General features: G+C 45.3%; 2 protein-coding genes and 1 pseudogene across 8 annotated transcripts in view; 1 reads left to right on the top strand and 2 right to left on the bottom strand.

The window, feature by feature from the left end:
* STRN3 (striatin 3) overlaps window positions 1-467 on the bottom strand; it is a 98,149-nt gene extending 97,682 nt beyond the window's left edge. Inside the window, exon 1 of one of the 2 annotated variants that reach the window (XM_036353873.1) lies at window positions 34-467. In XM_036353873.1, coding sequence (XP_036209766.1) covers window positions 34-315 — 282 coding nt within the window. In that variant the 5' untranslated portion in view covers window positions 316-467. The remainder of the gene's footprint in view (window positions 1-33) is intronic. The other variant, XM_036353882.1, reaches the window with a different exon arrangement.
* The window catches only part of AP4S1 (adaptor related protein complex 4 subunit sigma 1), a 63,297-nt gene that overhangs the window by 627 nt on the left and 47,468 nt on the right, over window positions 1-15,202 (top strand). The gene's annotated exons all lie outside the window — the stretch shown is intronic.
* On the bottom strand, window positions 9,320-9,506 carry LOC118678355 (annotated as a pseudogene).

Here is a 15,202-nt window from a genome sequence, read left to right as displayed (position 1 = left end):
CCGCCGTCCCGCACACCGACCCCGGCCAGGTACCTGCAGCTCGGCCCGCTCCACCTCCCAGTGCGCCCGCTCCATCTCGAACCGAGCCCACTCGTGCTGGATGTAGTGCAGGATGCCCGGGATGGTGTACTGCTGCGGCCGGGACAGCTCGGGGCCTGCCGCGGGACCCGCGCCCTCGGCGGCCGGAGGACCCCCGCTGCCCGCCGCGCCGTTGCCCCCCGGCGGAAGGCTCATGTTCCCCCCGGGTCCCTGCTGCTGCCGCGGAGGGGCCGCCATCCCCGGGCCGCCTCCACCGCCTCCCGCGAGCTCGTCCATTGTGTGTGGGGCCCCGGCCGGGGCGCCGGGTGAGACGCCGACAGTTGGGGAGAGGGCCGGGGAGGGGGGCCCCGCGCGGGCGGCCGGGCGGAGGCCGGCTGGGAGCGGGGCGGGGAGGGGATGGTTGCTGTATGCCTGCCGTGGGTCAGAGCAGGGAGCTGCCGGCCGCCGCCATTACAGTCCCTCCTCCATCTGCCCGTCTCACTCACTCACTTTAGGAAAAGGGGGGGGCCGCGGCGGGAGGGGGAGGGGCAGGGTTGGGAAGGCGAGGGACGTAGGGCCGCCCCCCGCGCTGCATGCCGGGTAGGGATCGCCGCCGCCGTCGCACGCCCGGCGGCCAAGTAGAGTCCGGCCTCACCCCACGCAGGCGCACTGAGGGCGCTGTCGGGCCGGCTCCGCCGTGGGGGGCGGGGAAGGAGCCCGGCCCCGCCCCCACGCCCGCCCCCGCCTCGCTCCGGGCGTCCGGCGGCGGGGACCGCACGGAGGGCTGCGGGCTCCGACTCGTGAACGAGCCGGTCCCCGGCTTCCCAGCGGTGTTTCCCTCGCTCGGCCAGGCCCGGGCGCCGCTCTCCAGCGAGGGCCTCCGCGACGAGCCTGCCTGGGATCCGTTTCACCTTGCGGGTCGCCCGGCGGCCGCGGTCGGATTCCGGGCGTTTCTTTCGCATTCTTGGCGTGCTTCGGGCGGCCCTCCCCGCGCGGCGGGCCTCGGCCTGTCACTCGCTCGGCTCGGGTTCTAGCGCCGGTCGGTCCCGGGGCTGTGGGGACGGTCTTTCTCTGGCAAACAGCCCAGGTCCTTGCGGGGATTCCCGGTCAGCGCTCCGAGCCCGGCTTAGGTCCCGAGTCTGTGCTCGCGGGCGCCCGTCGTAGCTGGTTCCACTTTGCTTCCCTCTTCCTTATTCCAGGATGGGTTCGGTTTGGGGTTTGGGGGAATGGAGCAGGAGCGACTCTTTATTTTTTTTCGTGAGAGATGGGGAGGTAATGAATCAGTGTTCAGCGGTCCTCAACCTGTGGGTCGCGACCCCTTTGGTAGTCGAACGACCCTTTCACAGGGGTCGCCTAAGACTATCGGAAAACACATATATAATTACATATTGTTTTTGTGATTAATCACTATGCTTTAATTATGTTCAGTTTGTAACAAGTTGGGGGTCACCACAACATGAGGAACTGTATTAAAAGGTCGCGGCATGAGGAAGGTTGAGAACCACTGGTAGGTCTTTAGCTGGTGGATAGAGGGAGAAAGGTAACTTTGAAGGAGACCGGACTAACAATTTGTTGTTTTAGAAGTGAATGAGTTTACAAGTATTTCATTCCTACCAGAATCTTTTGATGGAAATAAAAAATGAATGCACCGTGAATCCTAGATGTATGGCTAAAGATGCTTTCTTGGGTCATTAAATGTTGTTTGAGCGAGTGTAATATACACGTAAGAGGCAAGGCAAACCTTTTAAGAACCGTAGTGTGTATTCTTATGTGATGAGGTTGCCAGGAAACATGTTTACTGAACTGGAAGTTTCTAAGTTAATATAGCTAATAACCATCTAGTTGAAAAATAGGACAAAAATAATACTTAGCATAATAAGGAAAGGAGGTTTAGTAATTATGCAGGAAAATTGCATATAAAATTGATGGCAATTTTTTTCTTCTACAAAGAAAATTTTCACAATGGAATATATAGGATCACTCAGAGCATAATTTCTCTTTCTTTCTTTCTTCCTTTCTTTCTTTCTTTCTTTCTTCTCTCTTTCTTTTTTTATAAGAGTTTTTTGAGCCAAGCTGACAACATATGCTGGGGAGCAAGACCTCAAATGCTCACACTTAGGGTATAATTTCAAAGAGATAAAGTAGTACATCTTATTCTATCATATCTATTCTGTTATTATAGTTTAATGGAAAGCAGACTGAACTTGTTGCTCATGCTGCCATTTTTTTATATATGAAATGAGGTCTTAGGTTACAGCATTAAGGATTATTTCTCCATTTTATAGTGACTAACATTCAACCTGCTCATGAGGCCCCCCGCCCCACCCTCCATTTCTTTTTAAAGGGCCTCATAGCACATAAAAGTTCCGGAATCCCATGCTGCTTCAAGACCTGTATACCACAAGAAACATTTGTGAGAGCGTGTGGTTGACCTCCATGATGTTGGCATCAAAAGATGCAGAACTTGCACAGTTATACTTCCCACTGGTACCTCAAGCTCAAGTAAAGACTGGGTTTATAATTGTTATTTTCCTCCCCGTTCACTTTCAGAAAACCAAAAAACTCTGCTCCTCTGGTATTATCTATTTCATTAAGTGCACTACGTCCCAACCTGAGGCCTGGCAATCATTCTAATACCTTTCTTTCACTCAGCCCCCACATCCCATCTCTTCCACAGTAACATCTTTCATATCTATTCCATTATCTTCATGTCTCAGTGTAAACCTCCCCACCTCTATTCTTCCCTCACTTCCCACTACCACTGATACTTGAGCGAACTTCAAAAGGCAGATCTGATCATGTCATTCTCTATTTAAAATCTTTTAGTGATCACCAAATTTAGAATAAAACCCAAATTTTAGCATAGCATATAAAGGTTCTTCAAATTCTAGAGGCTCCTGTCACCAAATCTAACATCACACCATTATGGCACCCTATTCTCTCCAGCCAAACTGCATTGTTTTGGGTTCCTCAAATGCATAAAGATGTTTCATTTCAACGGAATTTAATACATGCTGTGCCCAGTGCCTTTCCTTACTTCTTCCCTCAAAACTCAGCCCAGGTATTAATTCCTCCAAGAAGCTTTCCAAATCTCTGAATTATTTAGAGACCCCATCCTAATACTCTCTCATGCTTTTCTCCTGTTACAATACTAGAGGCCTGGTGCATGAAATTCGTGCACTGGTGGTGGTGTTGGGGGGATGATCCCTCAGCCCAGCCTGCTCCCTCTCCAATCTGGGACCCCTCAAGGGATGTCCAACTGCCAGTTTAGGCCCAATCCCACAGGGACCTAACATCCCTCTCACAATCCAGGACTGCTGGCTCCCAACCGCTCGCCTGCCTGCCTGCCTGATTGCCCCTAACCGCTTCTGCCTGCCAGCCTGATCGACGCCTTACCGCTCCCCTGCCGGCCCAGTCGCCCCCAACTGCCCTCCCCTGCCAGCCCGGTCACTCCAACTGCCCTCCCCTGCAGGCCTGGGTCTTCCCAACTGCCCTCCCCTGCAGGCCTGGGTCTCCCCAGCTGCCCTCCCCTGCAGGCCTGGGTCTCCCCAACTGCCCTCCCCTGCAGGCCTGGTCCCCTCCCAACTGCCCTCCCCTGCAGGCCTGGTTGCCCCTAACTGCCCTCTCCTGCTGGCCATCTTGTGCCTACAACTGCCCTCCCCTGCCGGCCTGGTTGCCCTTAACTGCCCTCCCCTGCCGGCCATGTGTGTGAGGGTGTTACGGTCAATTTGCATAATACCCCTTTATTATATAGGATTTAAATTGTCTATATACTGATCAGTGACACACTAGCACCTGCACATAACAGGTAGTGCAAATCTTTGCTTTACTCATTAATTTGTTAAGTTCTTGATTGGCTACTATTTTTCAGATACTCTGCCAGTCCCTGATGATCCATTGTGAACCAAGCGGACATAATCTCTTCCCTCACATACGTTCCATTCTAGTTTTAGGCAAGCACCAACCACCCTGCCTTTCTCAATATCTGTCCAGATGTGTCTTAAAACTCTCTCTTTTAAAATTTCTACTGTGCTCCCTATTTGAAGAATTTCTATTAACCATCCTACATTCACTTTATTATTATTTTTTTAATCCTTACCCAATGATATTTTTTCCTTTGATTTCTAGAGAGGTGGAAGGAAGGGAGGAGGGGGAGAGAGCAAGAAACATCGATGTGAGAGAGACACATCCATTGGTTGCCTCCCGCACTTGCCCCTATTGGGTCTGGGAAACCTGCAACCGAGGTACTGGCCCTTGGCCAGAAGCCCATGCTCTAATCACTGAGCAACTGGCCAGGGCTATATTCACTTTATAGTTTTATATTTATTTTTCCTATCACCATTTATCCGCTCTGTGCCCTCTTCCACATCCACCCGCCTCATCCCCACGCAATCACCACACTTGTCTTTGTCCATGAATTCTCTTTCTTTTCTTTTTTGTTCAATCCCCCACCATTAAATATATCATAAAAGGCCTGTGGTTGTGACACCGTAATGGCCTCATGATCAAATGAGCAGTGGCTCTCGCGGCAGGTGGGGCGGGACACGAGCTACTAGCAGCAGAGAGCTACGAGTGGTGGAGGGCGAGGCGCAAGTGGCAATAGGTGGGGCGGCCAGCTGAAGTGAGCGGAAACGAGCTACTCGCGCACGATTTCATGGGCACTGGGCCTCTAGTATATATATATATAAAAGCCTAAACAACCATTCCGACAATCGCTATGATGCGCACTGGTCACAGCGGGGCAGATGCTCAATACAGGGGCTGCCCTCTGGTGGTCTGTGCACTCCCACAGCCAACCTCCTGCAGCCAGCCAACGTTCCGCGGTCCGTCGCCCCGGCAATGGCTCCGATTGCCAGCCAGGCTGAGGGACCTTACCCGTGCACTGGGCCTCTAGTGTTTTTAATGATGTCAGTGCAAGCTTTGGCCATGTTTTTCCCACATCATAGTCATTTATCTGCAGGATTGTCTCCTAAAGGGGCAGGACCCATTCCCCTCTTGTTCAAAGATGTACCTCCAGTGTATAGGAAAGTGATATCCCTAATAACTGTTTGATGAGTAACTTAAATTTAAACTAATATGACTATTTTTCCCCTCCCTCAATCATTTTTTATTAGTTTTTACTACCAGTAATCTCTTACAGTTCAATGACCAGAACTGTCCTGGATGTTGAACATAAAGGACACCAAGGTTTTCTCCGTTGACAGAATATTTTTTATACTATTGACATTGTGCTTTGTGTGTATGACTCCTGAAGACACTCTGCAGTGAGCTCCTAGAATCTTGTCTTCCGTAGGTAATGAGCTTTCCCGGGCATATTATCACCTACAGCTCACCTAACTGGAACTCCCTGCCTACACGCGGCTGAGTCATTTCCTCTCTTCCGTCTCTTCCTTGAAACTGCCTATTTCTGTCCTTTCTTCAGTCTGTTCATCCCTCCTCAACTCCCATTGATTCTTGGTTTCAGTGTACTACTGATGATCTTTACGAATGCCTGTTTATATCTTTAATCAGTTTAGAATTTCAGCATACTTTTTTTCTTTTCCATTAGCTAATCTTAGAAACATGTGTGTTTATTCTATCTGATCAAAAAGGTACTTGTTATATATCATATATATATTATGTCAGCAAAAGTATGTTAAGGAAGTCCAGACTTTTAAATAAGTTCAGAGTAGTTAACACCCAGATGCCTTCTTCCCAATTATTATAAAGCCTGAGGTACGAAGAGTTTTAACTCTGTCTTTGAGAACTATATGATGCCCTGTAATTACTTACCTGAATATCCAGCTGACTGTGTACCTGACATCCTTCTAACAAAGAGCTCAAACTGGTTCACAAACAATTAAGTCATCTTTTTGCATCATCTGAAAAAGTTGTAACTAGTATTCTTACCTCCATGGGGAGGAGAGAAGGCTGAGATAAGAGTTCTGGGTCACTTCCACAGTCCCTTAGTAGAAAAGGAAGTGGTTCCCATTCTTACATCAATGAGTGTGTATGTGTATTTGGAAACAAGAAATAAAGTCTCTCTTTCCTTCTCTTCCTCCTACCATTCTATCAATGGACTCAATATTGCTCTTTTATTTATTTTGTCTTTTTTAATTTATTTTTAATTGTTGACATACACTATATTAGTTTCAGGTGTACAACATAATGATTACATATTTATACATCACATCATTTGTACTTTTGACATCCGTTTTAGGTAGTTTTGAGGTGATTCAGTCACTTGTGGAAATTACGTAGTGTTTACATTTATAAATACAGAGAAAAAATTAATATTAGAGCACAGAGGAAGATCTCTGAGATATGGCAAGTGTTCAAAAACCAAAGAAGCAAACTGTATAATGCAGATGGAACAGAAAAGGAGGAGTCAGCTTTGACCGGCACTATGGTTTGACCTGCCAAATAAGATCAGATATCTACTTCTCATTACAGTAGTTTCCTGTGGCTAAGAAAATTATAGAAATACATTGCAGGGCACTTGAACTCTTCAAATAATATATTGTGTGGTAAAGAAAAGGAAAAGGGACTTCACAAATTATAGACAAATAGGCACCAAAACCTTTAGGAAACTCAGCATGTTATATAAAATTCTAGTCCAGGTTCATTCCTGAATTGTCTCCTGGGTACTATGAGTCAGAAAGCTGTAGGCTGTGATAATATTGTATAACAGCTAACTCACAGAGATGTCAAAATTGAAGGAAATAAAGAATTGCCTGGAGCTGAGTCCCTCCTGGACATAGGCTAAAAGTGAACAACTACTTCTACAAACATGAGAATCAAATGACTGGAAAATGTGACAATGGGAAATGGTCAAAACTTTCCTAGGTGATAATTTAACAATCTTAGAAATTAGGTTTGACCCGTTGGAGCATCAAGGGCGAATTTTCAAAGTAATGACACCAGACATGTTCACCTTGCCTGGGAAATGTTACAGTTTTCTCTTTGGAGAATGTTTTAAATTTGGCAAAAATTTCACAAAAACTTATCCTATATAATAATCTACACTAATAAAAAAGAAAAATGGTAATTGGCGTATGGCGATACCGTTTTCATTGGCTAATCAGGGCTATATGCAAATTAACTGCCAACAAGATGGCGGCTAATTTGCATATGTAGGCACAATTCAGGGAGGCAAAAGGGAAAGCAGGAAGAAGCCCCCTGCCACTGACAGTGTTTGGAAACCCAGGGGGGAGCTAAGAGCTGGGGGGCAGGGCAAAGGCGGCCCTGGGGCCGCCTTTGCCCTGCCCCCCAGCCATGATCGGAGAATCAGGCGCCTTTGCCGCCCTGGCCAGTGATAGCAGGAAGTAGGGGTAGAGCCAGCGATGGGAGCTTGGCACGGTCGAAGCTGGCAGTCCCAGGAGCTAGGGGTCCCTTGCCTGGGCCTAAAGCGAAGCCCACGATCGCGGCGCCCCCCGCTGCCTGGGCCGGACGCCTAGGCCAGAGGCGTTAGGCCTGGGCAGGGGCGGAGCCTGCAACCGCGGGGAGCTGGGGATCCCCTGCCCAGGTGTGACACCTCTGCCGGAGGCCTCAGGCCTGGTCAAGGGGCCGATCCGGTGATTGGTGATCGGAAGGTGATGAGGGTCAACTCCTCTGACCGAGGCATCAGGCCTGGGTGGGGGCGGAGCCGGGGATTGGGGGGATATGATGGTCCCCTTGCCCAGGCCTGAAGCCTGGGTCAGAGGCGTCAGGCTTGGGCGGGGGGTGGAGCAAGCGATCAGAGGGAGATGGGGGTCCCCTGCCCAGGCATGATTCCTGGGCCAGAGGCCTCAGGCCTGGGCGGGGGCCAGAGCCAGTGATCGGGGGGAGATGGGGGTCCCCTGTCCAAGCCTGACACCTCTGGCGGAGGCGTCAGGCCTGGGCAAGGGGCCGATCAGGCGATCGGAGGGTGATGGGGGTCAATGCCTGAGGGGGCAGGCTGGGCTGAGGGACACTCTCCCCCCCCCCCCCACACCCAGTGCACAAATTTCGTGCACCGGGCCCCTAGTCCTGTATAATAAAAGGGTAATATGCAAATCGAACGTCGGAACGACCGTCGCTGTGACGCACACTGACCACCAGGGGGCAGATGCTCAATGCAAGAGCTGCCACCTGGTGGTCAGTGTGCTCCCACAGGGGGAGCACAGCTCAGCCACAAGCCGGGCTGATGGCTGGCAAGCACAGTGGCCCGCCTCCGCAGCAGCGCTAAGAATGTCTGACTGATGCGAGCCTAAGCTGTCAGTCGGACATCAAGCGGAATCGGGCCTAAACCCCAGTCAGACATCCCTTTTGCAATCAGGAACTGCTGGCTCTTAACCGCTTGCCTGCCTGCCTGATTACCCCTAACCACTCTGCCTGCCTGCCTGCCTCATCGCCCCTAACCATTCACCTGCCTACCTCATCACCCCTAACCACTCGCCTACCTGCCTCATTGCCCCTAACCACCCTGCCTGCCTGCCTGATCACTCCTAACTGCTCACCTGCCTGCCTGATCGCTCCTAACCACTCTGCCTGCCTGCCCGATTGCCCCTAACTGCTCGCCTGCCTGCTTGATCACCCCTAACCACCTCTGCCTCAGCCCCCACCCGCCGCGGCTTCATCCAGGAGGTTGTCCAGAAGGTTGTTCGGCTGTCCTGTCTAATTAGCGTATTATGCTTTTATTATTATAGATCTTTTTAAACAACGGTAACCTTTAGTTTTGTCTTTTTGTTACAGACTAACCTAAAGTACATGACACACACAAAGATTGAAGAATTTTTATGAGCATTTTAAAATAACTCTTATTGCCCTTTCCTCCTTGTTTTATTTATTTATTTTTAATTGATTTCAGAGAGAGGAAGGTAGAGGGAGAGAGAAATAGAAACATTAATGATGAAAAAGAATCATTGATTGGCTGCCTCCTATACATCCCCTACTGGGATTGAACCTGCAACACCACCGGGCATGTGGCCTGACCGGAAATCAAATCGTGACTTCTTGGTTCTTGGGTTGATGCTCCACCACGAACCACACCATATAGCTTTTAATATAGTGATCTGATATTTTAAATTGTGCATAGACTTTTTAAAACTTTATATTTTGAAATTATTTAGTCTTGCAGAAACAAAAAGGTGTACATTATCAACAGTTATCAAGATTTGCTCTTCTTTCATCTATCCTGTTCTTTCTGTCTGAGGATTTTTTTGACTGACACAAGTGTATTTAACAAAAGTTTGATATGAAACTGCATGGGGCCCATTTTTACATCATAGCACAACGGGCCCTTTGGAGAGAGGAGACATGTGGAAGCAATTGATTTCTCTTTGAACACATTCTTTGTTTATACTCATTCCAAAGCTTCTAATATGATGATACTATTTCTTTGTATTACCACCATTTCAATATTCTGTTTTACCACTATTTGCCATTATCACACATTCGTTTATCACAAGATTCAAAAAGGGTTAAAATCCTCACAGTATTCCTTGGACATGTTTGCCACCATTTAATTTCAGTGATAATTTCTTGTCCATAAATTTTCAACTCAACTAGCTCATAGATACCTTGAAACAGAATTCATGGCCTCATGCTCCCTCGGCAGGCCCCAGGAATGTCTCAAAGTAAATCCCAAGCATCATATAATATACGGGTACATGCTTCTCTAAGTATCTTCAACAGATTAGGACCTTTTTTAAAAAAACATACCACAATACCACGATCACACCTACAAAATTAATAATTCCTTTATACAGTCTAATGCCTGGTCCATATTCAGTTGCCTTCAATTATCTAAAAAAAGTGTTTTTTTTTAAAAAGTTGGTGATTTCAAATCAGAATCCCCTCGCTCCCAAAATCTATATATTTTATTTAGCTGATATGACTTTATTTTTTTATTTTCCTTCTCCTCATGCTCCACAGTTAATTTATCCTGTAGAATTTCCCACATTTGGTGATTGCAATTTTTTTGGTATTGTTTAGCATATTCCTTTCCCCTCCATATTTTCTGTAAACTAGAAGTTAGGTGTAGAGGCTAGGTTTGATTCACCTTTTCAGCTTCATGGCAAGAATACTTCTCCATTGGGGATGCAGTATACTTTGTAATGTATCATACCAAGCGGCACATAATGTCTAGTTGTCCTGATTTCAGTACTGTTTGATCACCCTAACCCTGTTCCAGCTATCATCAGCCATAGCTGCTAGCTAGCTGTGTTTTAACGCATACATTGTGTTCTACCCTCAACATTTTCTCTCCACTCGGGGTCTGTCCTTCCAGAAAAGAGGTTCTGCTGGGTGTTTCCAGGTCTTCAAGGTTGGGGATTGGACTCATTGGCAAAAGGGACCCTGCCAGGCCTCCTCTGTTCCCACTGTGGCTCTTAGATTCACTCCTGGGGTTCTCACGTCAAGGGTGGAGAGCTTTCTTTGGATGATGACTTGGTGATTTCCGGGCTCCTTGGCTCTTTTGACCCTTACAATTCACTTTTTCTAAATTTGGCTCTGTCAGCACAGCTGTGGGCACCCACTTCTTGTTGCTCAGGGTAGTTTGATCCTACCCATTCCTGTTCTAGAGCAGCAACCTTCACCCTCTTTTTTCTCATGACACACAAACTAATTACTGAAATTCTGCAGCAATTTGCCAATCTGACCAAAAAAAAAATAAAGTAGATAAAATTTTGATTTGTTCTCACCGGCAGCTATTATCATATTTCTATTTGACCATAAGGGATAAGAGGTCACTGCCCCTGACTAAATAGTCTGATACAGCATGTTTTAAAAGTTCTTATAGCACACCTGCCTGAAAAACTCCGTTCTAAAGTTCCAGGGGATGTTTTTCACCTAGTTTTTTTTGGTAAAGGTGCTGCCTGTAGAATTTTTTTTTCTGTCCTAGCTATTCCCACCATTTTCTGTGTGGGGATTCTGGGAGATCACGAAACTATGCTGCTGCCTCTCTGCACTCTCAGCATTTCAGAGTTTAAATCGCCTGGTATTTAATCTTTTACTATAGCCCTGCAGCTGAAATATTTTTAGTTGACCACTACTAAATAATTGTGACATTATTCAAATATTGTGTGACATAAATGAGTGTAAATTTAAGAATGAATGTCCTCTGAGCAACAGACGGGCAGGCTCTCGAATCTCCCCTTGACAATTTCAATGGAAGCTGTAACATGTTGCTACACTTTATCATGAAACTGAGAAAAGCAAAAAGGCTCCTAGCAAAGGGCAGCCAAACAGGCCACCTGAAAGGCTCTGCATTTACCCTGACATCGGATCTGAACGAGAAAGATACTGAATTCAGATAGGCGTCTGAAACTTGCCGTGGACAGCATTCGCCAGGTATGTTTTATTTATTGGAACTAGAAAGGGAGAGTAGTTGAACTCACTGAAGAGCAAATCACACATAAGAATTTTGAAGTTTAGGTCTAATCACAAATGTTAAACCCACTGTGGTAAATGTAGTAGTACGGCTTTACTGTTCTGAATGTTCACATCTGATTGAGCCACTTCTGAGGCATTATAGGCTCCATGTTGAGGTCAACTAAAATTAAATGGTCTGTTAGAATTGCACCTTTTGTCATATGCTCCGGAGTCAAGGTTGAAACTGCCAAAGTATCCATATTAGCAGGAAATGCTTTTGTATAGAGGTTCAGGGCTAGGTTTACAGTAGTGAATGGGCAGTGAAATTGTGTGTCCACATCATTACATCATTCACTGGGGTCTTGAAGCAAACCTAGTGATAAAGAGCAGTGGTCAGCGCACCAAGGCCTGAGCCCGGCCAGCAGGAGCTGGGTCCTTCCTCCACGCTTTCTGAGTGACCTTTGGCAAGTGACTCAGTTTCACATCTGTACTTAAGTGGAAGTAAAAACAATCTCTAACTAGTAGAGCTATTCTGAGGATTAAATGAATAGCGCCTGGCTATTTAGTAAGCACCATGTAAGTGTTTTCTACTGTTCTTATCTCTCTTCATGAGTTGGTTTATTGGGTGATATCCCCAAACATATTACAGAATGAATAATGCCTTTCAGGTTGTAGCACTGAAGGTCTTTCATGCCACCATCAGACACTGCGAGCATTAATTACTCAATTGAATTAGAGTTAGTTGTGGCCATGTCACTAACAAAAACGATATATCCTGTTGGGTTAGTAAACTCATTCCCAAATTGAGGTTTAATACAGTAATTTTTATGTTTCATTGCTTCTTTTAGAGTGATGATCTGCAAAGAGAATTTTTTATTGCAGCCATAATTGTCTAAGAGATATCTTCAGGCTCCAAAAATATTACTATAGCTTTTAATAGTGCTTGATTTTTAACTCAGAACACATTTTAATTAGGAATATCTTAAATAATACCTTTAATACATAGCTCTGGTTTCATAGTGTTGTTTTCATGTATTTTTTTTTGGGGGGGGGGGATCACATGGTAACTAATTTTCCCCCCCAGGTAATGTGAACATTAGGGTAAAAGACTTTATAATGTTGAAACAAATTATTAATTGCAGATAAGTTATGAAGTGATTATTTTATTGAAACAATTTCTGTAATTTGAGTGTTGCACTTTAATTTATAGTCAACTTCTCAGAGATATATTTTGTGTAAAGTGAGATTCCTCTGCATCCCAATGAAGTTTGTTTCTTCTTTGTTTTACCTATAGGAGCCATCAGCATATCAAATTTTAATTCTAAATTACTTAGAATTCTAAATTAGTTTGATTTGAATTTAAAACCTGTAACATTGTACTTGACTCTATAACAATCCTAATGCAATGCTACTGGATTACTCACTACTCTTCAGAAGAGGGATAATGTATAAGAAGAATTTATCTTTGTATGTCTTTACCAGTTTTTAGGGGAAATCAGATGTCCAAAAAGAATAAACAGAATCTAAGTTAAGAAATATAGAAGTTAAATTTATCAGAATGCAGAACCTCTGGTTTGAAGTATTTTTCTAATTTGAGGATGAAACTTGATTCACCATTTTATAGAATGGGAAGTATTACATAGTAATCCTAGTTGTTTTCTGGAATCCCTCCTTATTGACGCATTGTAACATCATAGTATCAAATCTTGGAGGATCCCAGCCAGATTTCTAAATTTCTGTTCCCTGTTGCTTCTTTAAAACTAAGATATTGTGTGTCATTTTAATCAAAAATTCAGTGAAGGTTTTTAGTCATTAAGCACAAATATTTAATTTGTATGGCTAATTTTAACCGAACAGTTTAATATAAAACTACCCACACAGCGCTGTTTCTAACCCATGCCAACGTTATGTCGAAGTAAAAATTTAGTTCCCTATTTTAAATTTCAAAATAAATTACCTGCTACTGCAACCAAATAAAAGAGCCTAGCCCAAGTGACTCGGTTGATTGGAGCATCATCGGTGCATTGAAAGGTTGCCGGTGCAATTCCTGGGCAGGGCACATATCTGGATTTTGGGTTCGATTTCTGTCTGGGTGTGTATAGAAGGCAATCGATCGATGTTTCTCTCTTACATTGCGCGCTCTCTCTCTCTCTCTCTCTCTCTCTCTCTCTCTCTCTCCCTCCTTCCTGCGCACCCCATCCCTTCCTCTCTTTAAGCATGTCCTCAGGTAAGGATTGATAAATAAATAAAATATAATTTTAGAAGAAAAATTTTATTTTGATTTTGAAAGATACATAGTACAGTGGGGCCTTGACTTACGAGTGTCCCGACTAACGAGTTTTTCGAGATACGAGCCGTCTCTCGGCGATTTTTTGCTTTGAGTTGCGATCTAAAATTCGAGTTACGAGCCAGCTTCAGATACCCCACTGCTAGTTGGCGTAGCAAACGTCACAGTGAACGCCACAGCATCAGCCAGCATCACGTGTCTCACTCATTCACTTTAAGATTGCCATACGAGTAATTTGAGTTACGAGCTCCGTCACGGAGCTAATTAAACTCGTAAGTCAAGGCCCCACTGTATCTCCATCGTGTGTAGTAATGGGAAGGTTAAATCCAGTTACTAGTCTAAAAGCAGATTCTCTTTTCTCAAAAGAGTGGAAGGATCCTGGCCTGGTTGAGTGTCAACCTATGAGCCAGGAGGTCACGGTTCGATTCCCGGTCAAGGGCACATGCCCCGGTTGCGGGCTCGATCCCCAGTGGGGGGCGTGTAGGAAGCAGCATGGTTCTCTCTCATCACTGATGTTTCTATCTCTCTCTCCCCCTCCCTTCCTCTCTGAAATCAATAAAAAGATATTAAAAAAAAAAATGGAAGGTGAGATAACAACAGGCTCGTTTGAGTGCCAGCCATTAGCAGTTTATATCCCTCCACCAACTGATCTGATAGTGGATAGCTCTCTGGAAAATGACTGGTGGACAGTCTATTCTCAACCCCTCCATCCCCCACTCCGCACACACACACAGATGGCTAATGAATAAAAATAAAACAAGTACTTTCAAATAGACAATGTCATGGTCTATTTATAGTATATAAATTGCTCATCCTCGGTTTTGTTTTGTAGAAAAGCAGACAAGAATTTATTGACTGCACAAAAATATACTTAGCATAGTGAAACAAGGAACGGCTTAGCATAGAAGAAGCAACAGGAGAGCCTAGGCTGGGCTGCCTTGGCTCACTGGGAAAGCCAGAGAAAAGGGGGCCTTGGGGGCAGGTTCAGGGCATTAGCCTGGAGGAGCTGCTGCCCATTGCTCCCCTGGTTATAAGTCTCATGGGGTCCCTTAGAGGTTATGGGATATGTGTCTGTCGGGGGTGGGGGGAGGGGTGGGGGAGGGAATGACACGGGCATGCTCCCTGGAGGGAGAGCACCTCATCCTCAGTTTTTGAAATATTTTTCCCCTGCCTTAATCATGTTGCTATAAAGACCTTACAAATTGTTCCATTCCCCTCCCCAAATTAGGATAGAAAGGCTGATAATTTGAACATCTCCAAAAATATAATATCTACCCTTTTCAGTAAAACTTCCAGCTTATCTCTGCTTTTTTTTTTATGTTTAAGGTTACAAATAACCATACTTATTTGGACTTACTGTGTTATGAACCAGAATTTAATGAGACTTTTAAATAAATTTACCAAAATGGCTTTAGATCAAGATCTGAGAGATACATGAAGCTTTAGAAATTTTTCAGATACACTGTTAGAAAAATGGTAGACCAGACTGTTAAGGCTTATTCTCAAAGTGTTTTTCTAATTTTTCTTCATAACCAGTAGCTTTAGGATTTGATTGGAATTTAACTTTTTATTTTATTTTTTTTAATT

The sequence above is a fragment of the Myotis myotis genome, unplaced genomic scaffold (assembly GCF_014108235.1).
Source record: "Myotis myotis isolate mMyoMyo1 unplaced genomic scaffold, mMyoMyo1.p scaffold_m19_p_1, whole genome shotgun sequence".
Taxonomy (NCBI): domain Eukaryota; kingdom Metazoa; phylum Chordata; class Mammalia; order Chiroptera; family Vespertilionidae; genus Myotis; species Myotis myotis.
Note: the sequence above shows the minus strand (reverse complement) of the source record. Positions and strands in the feature narration are given on the sequence as shown.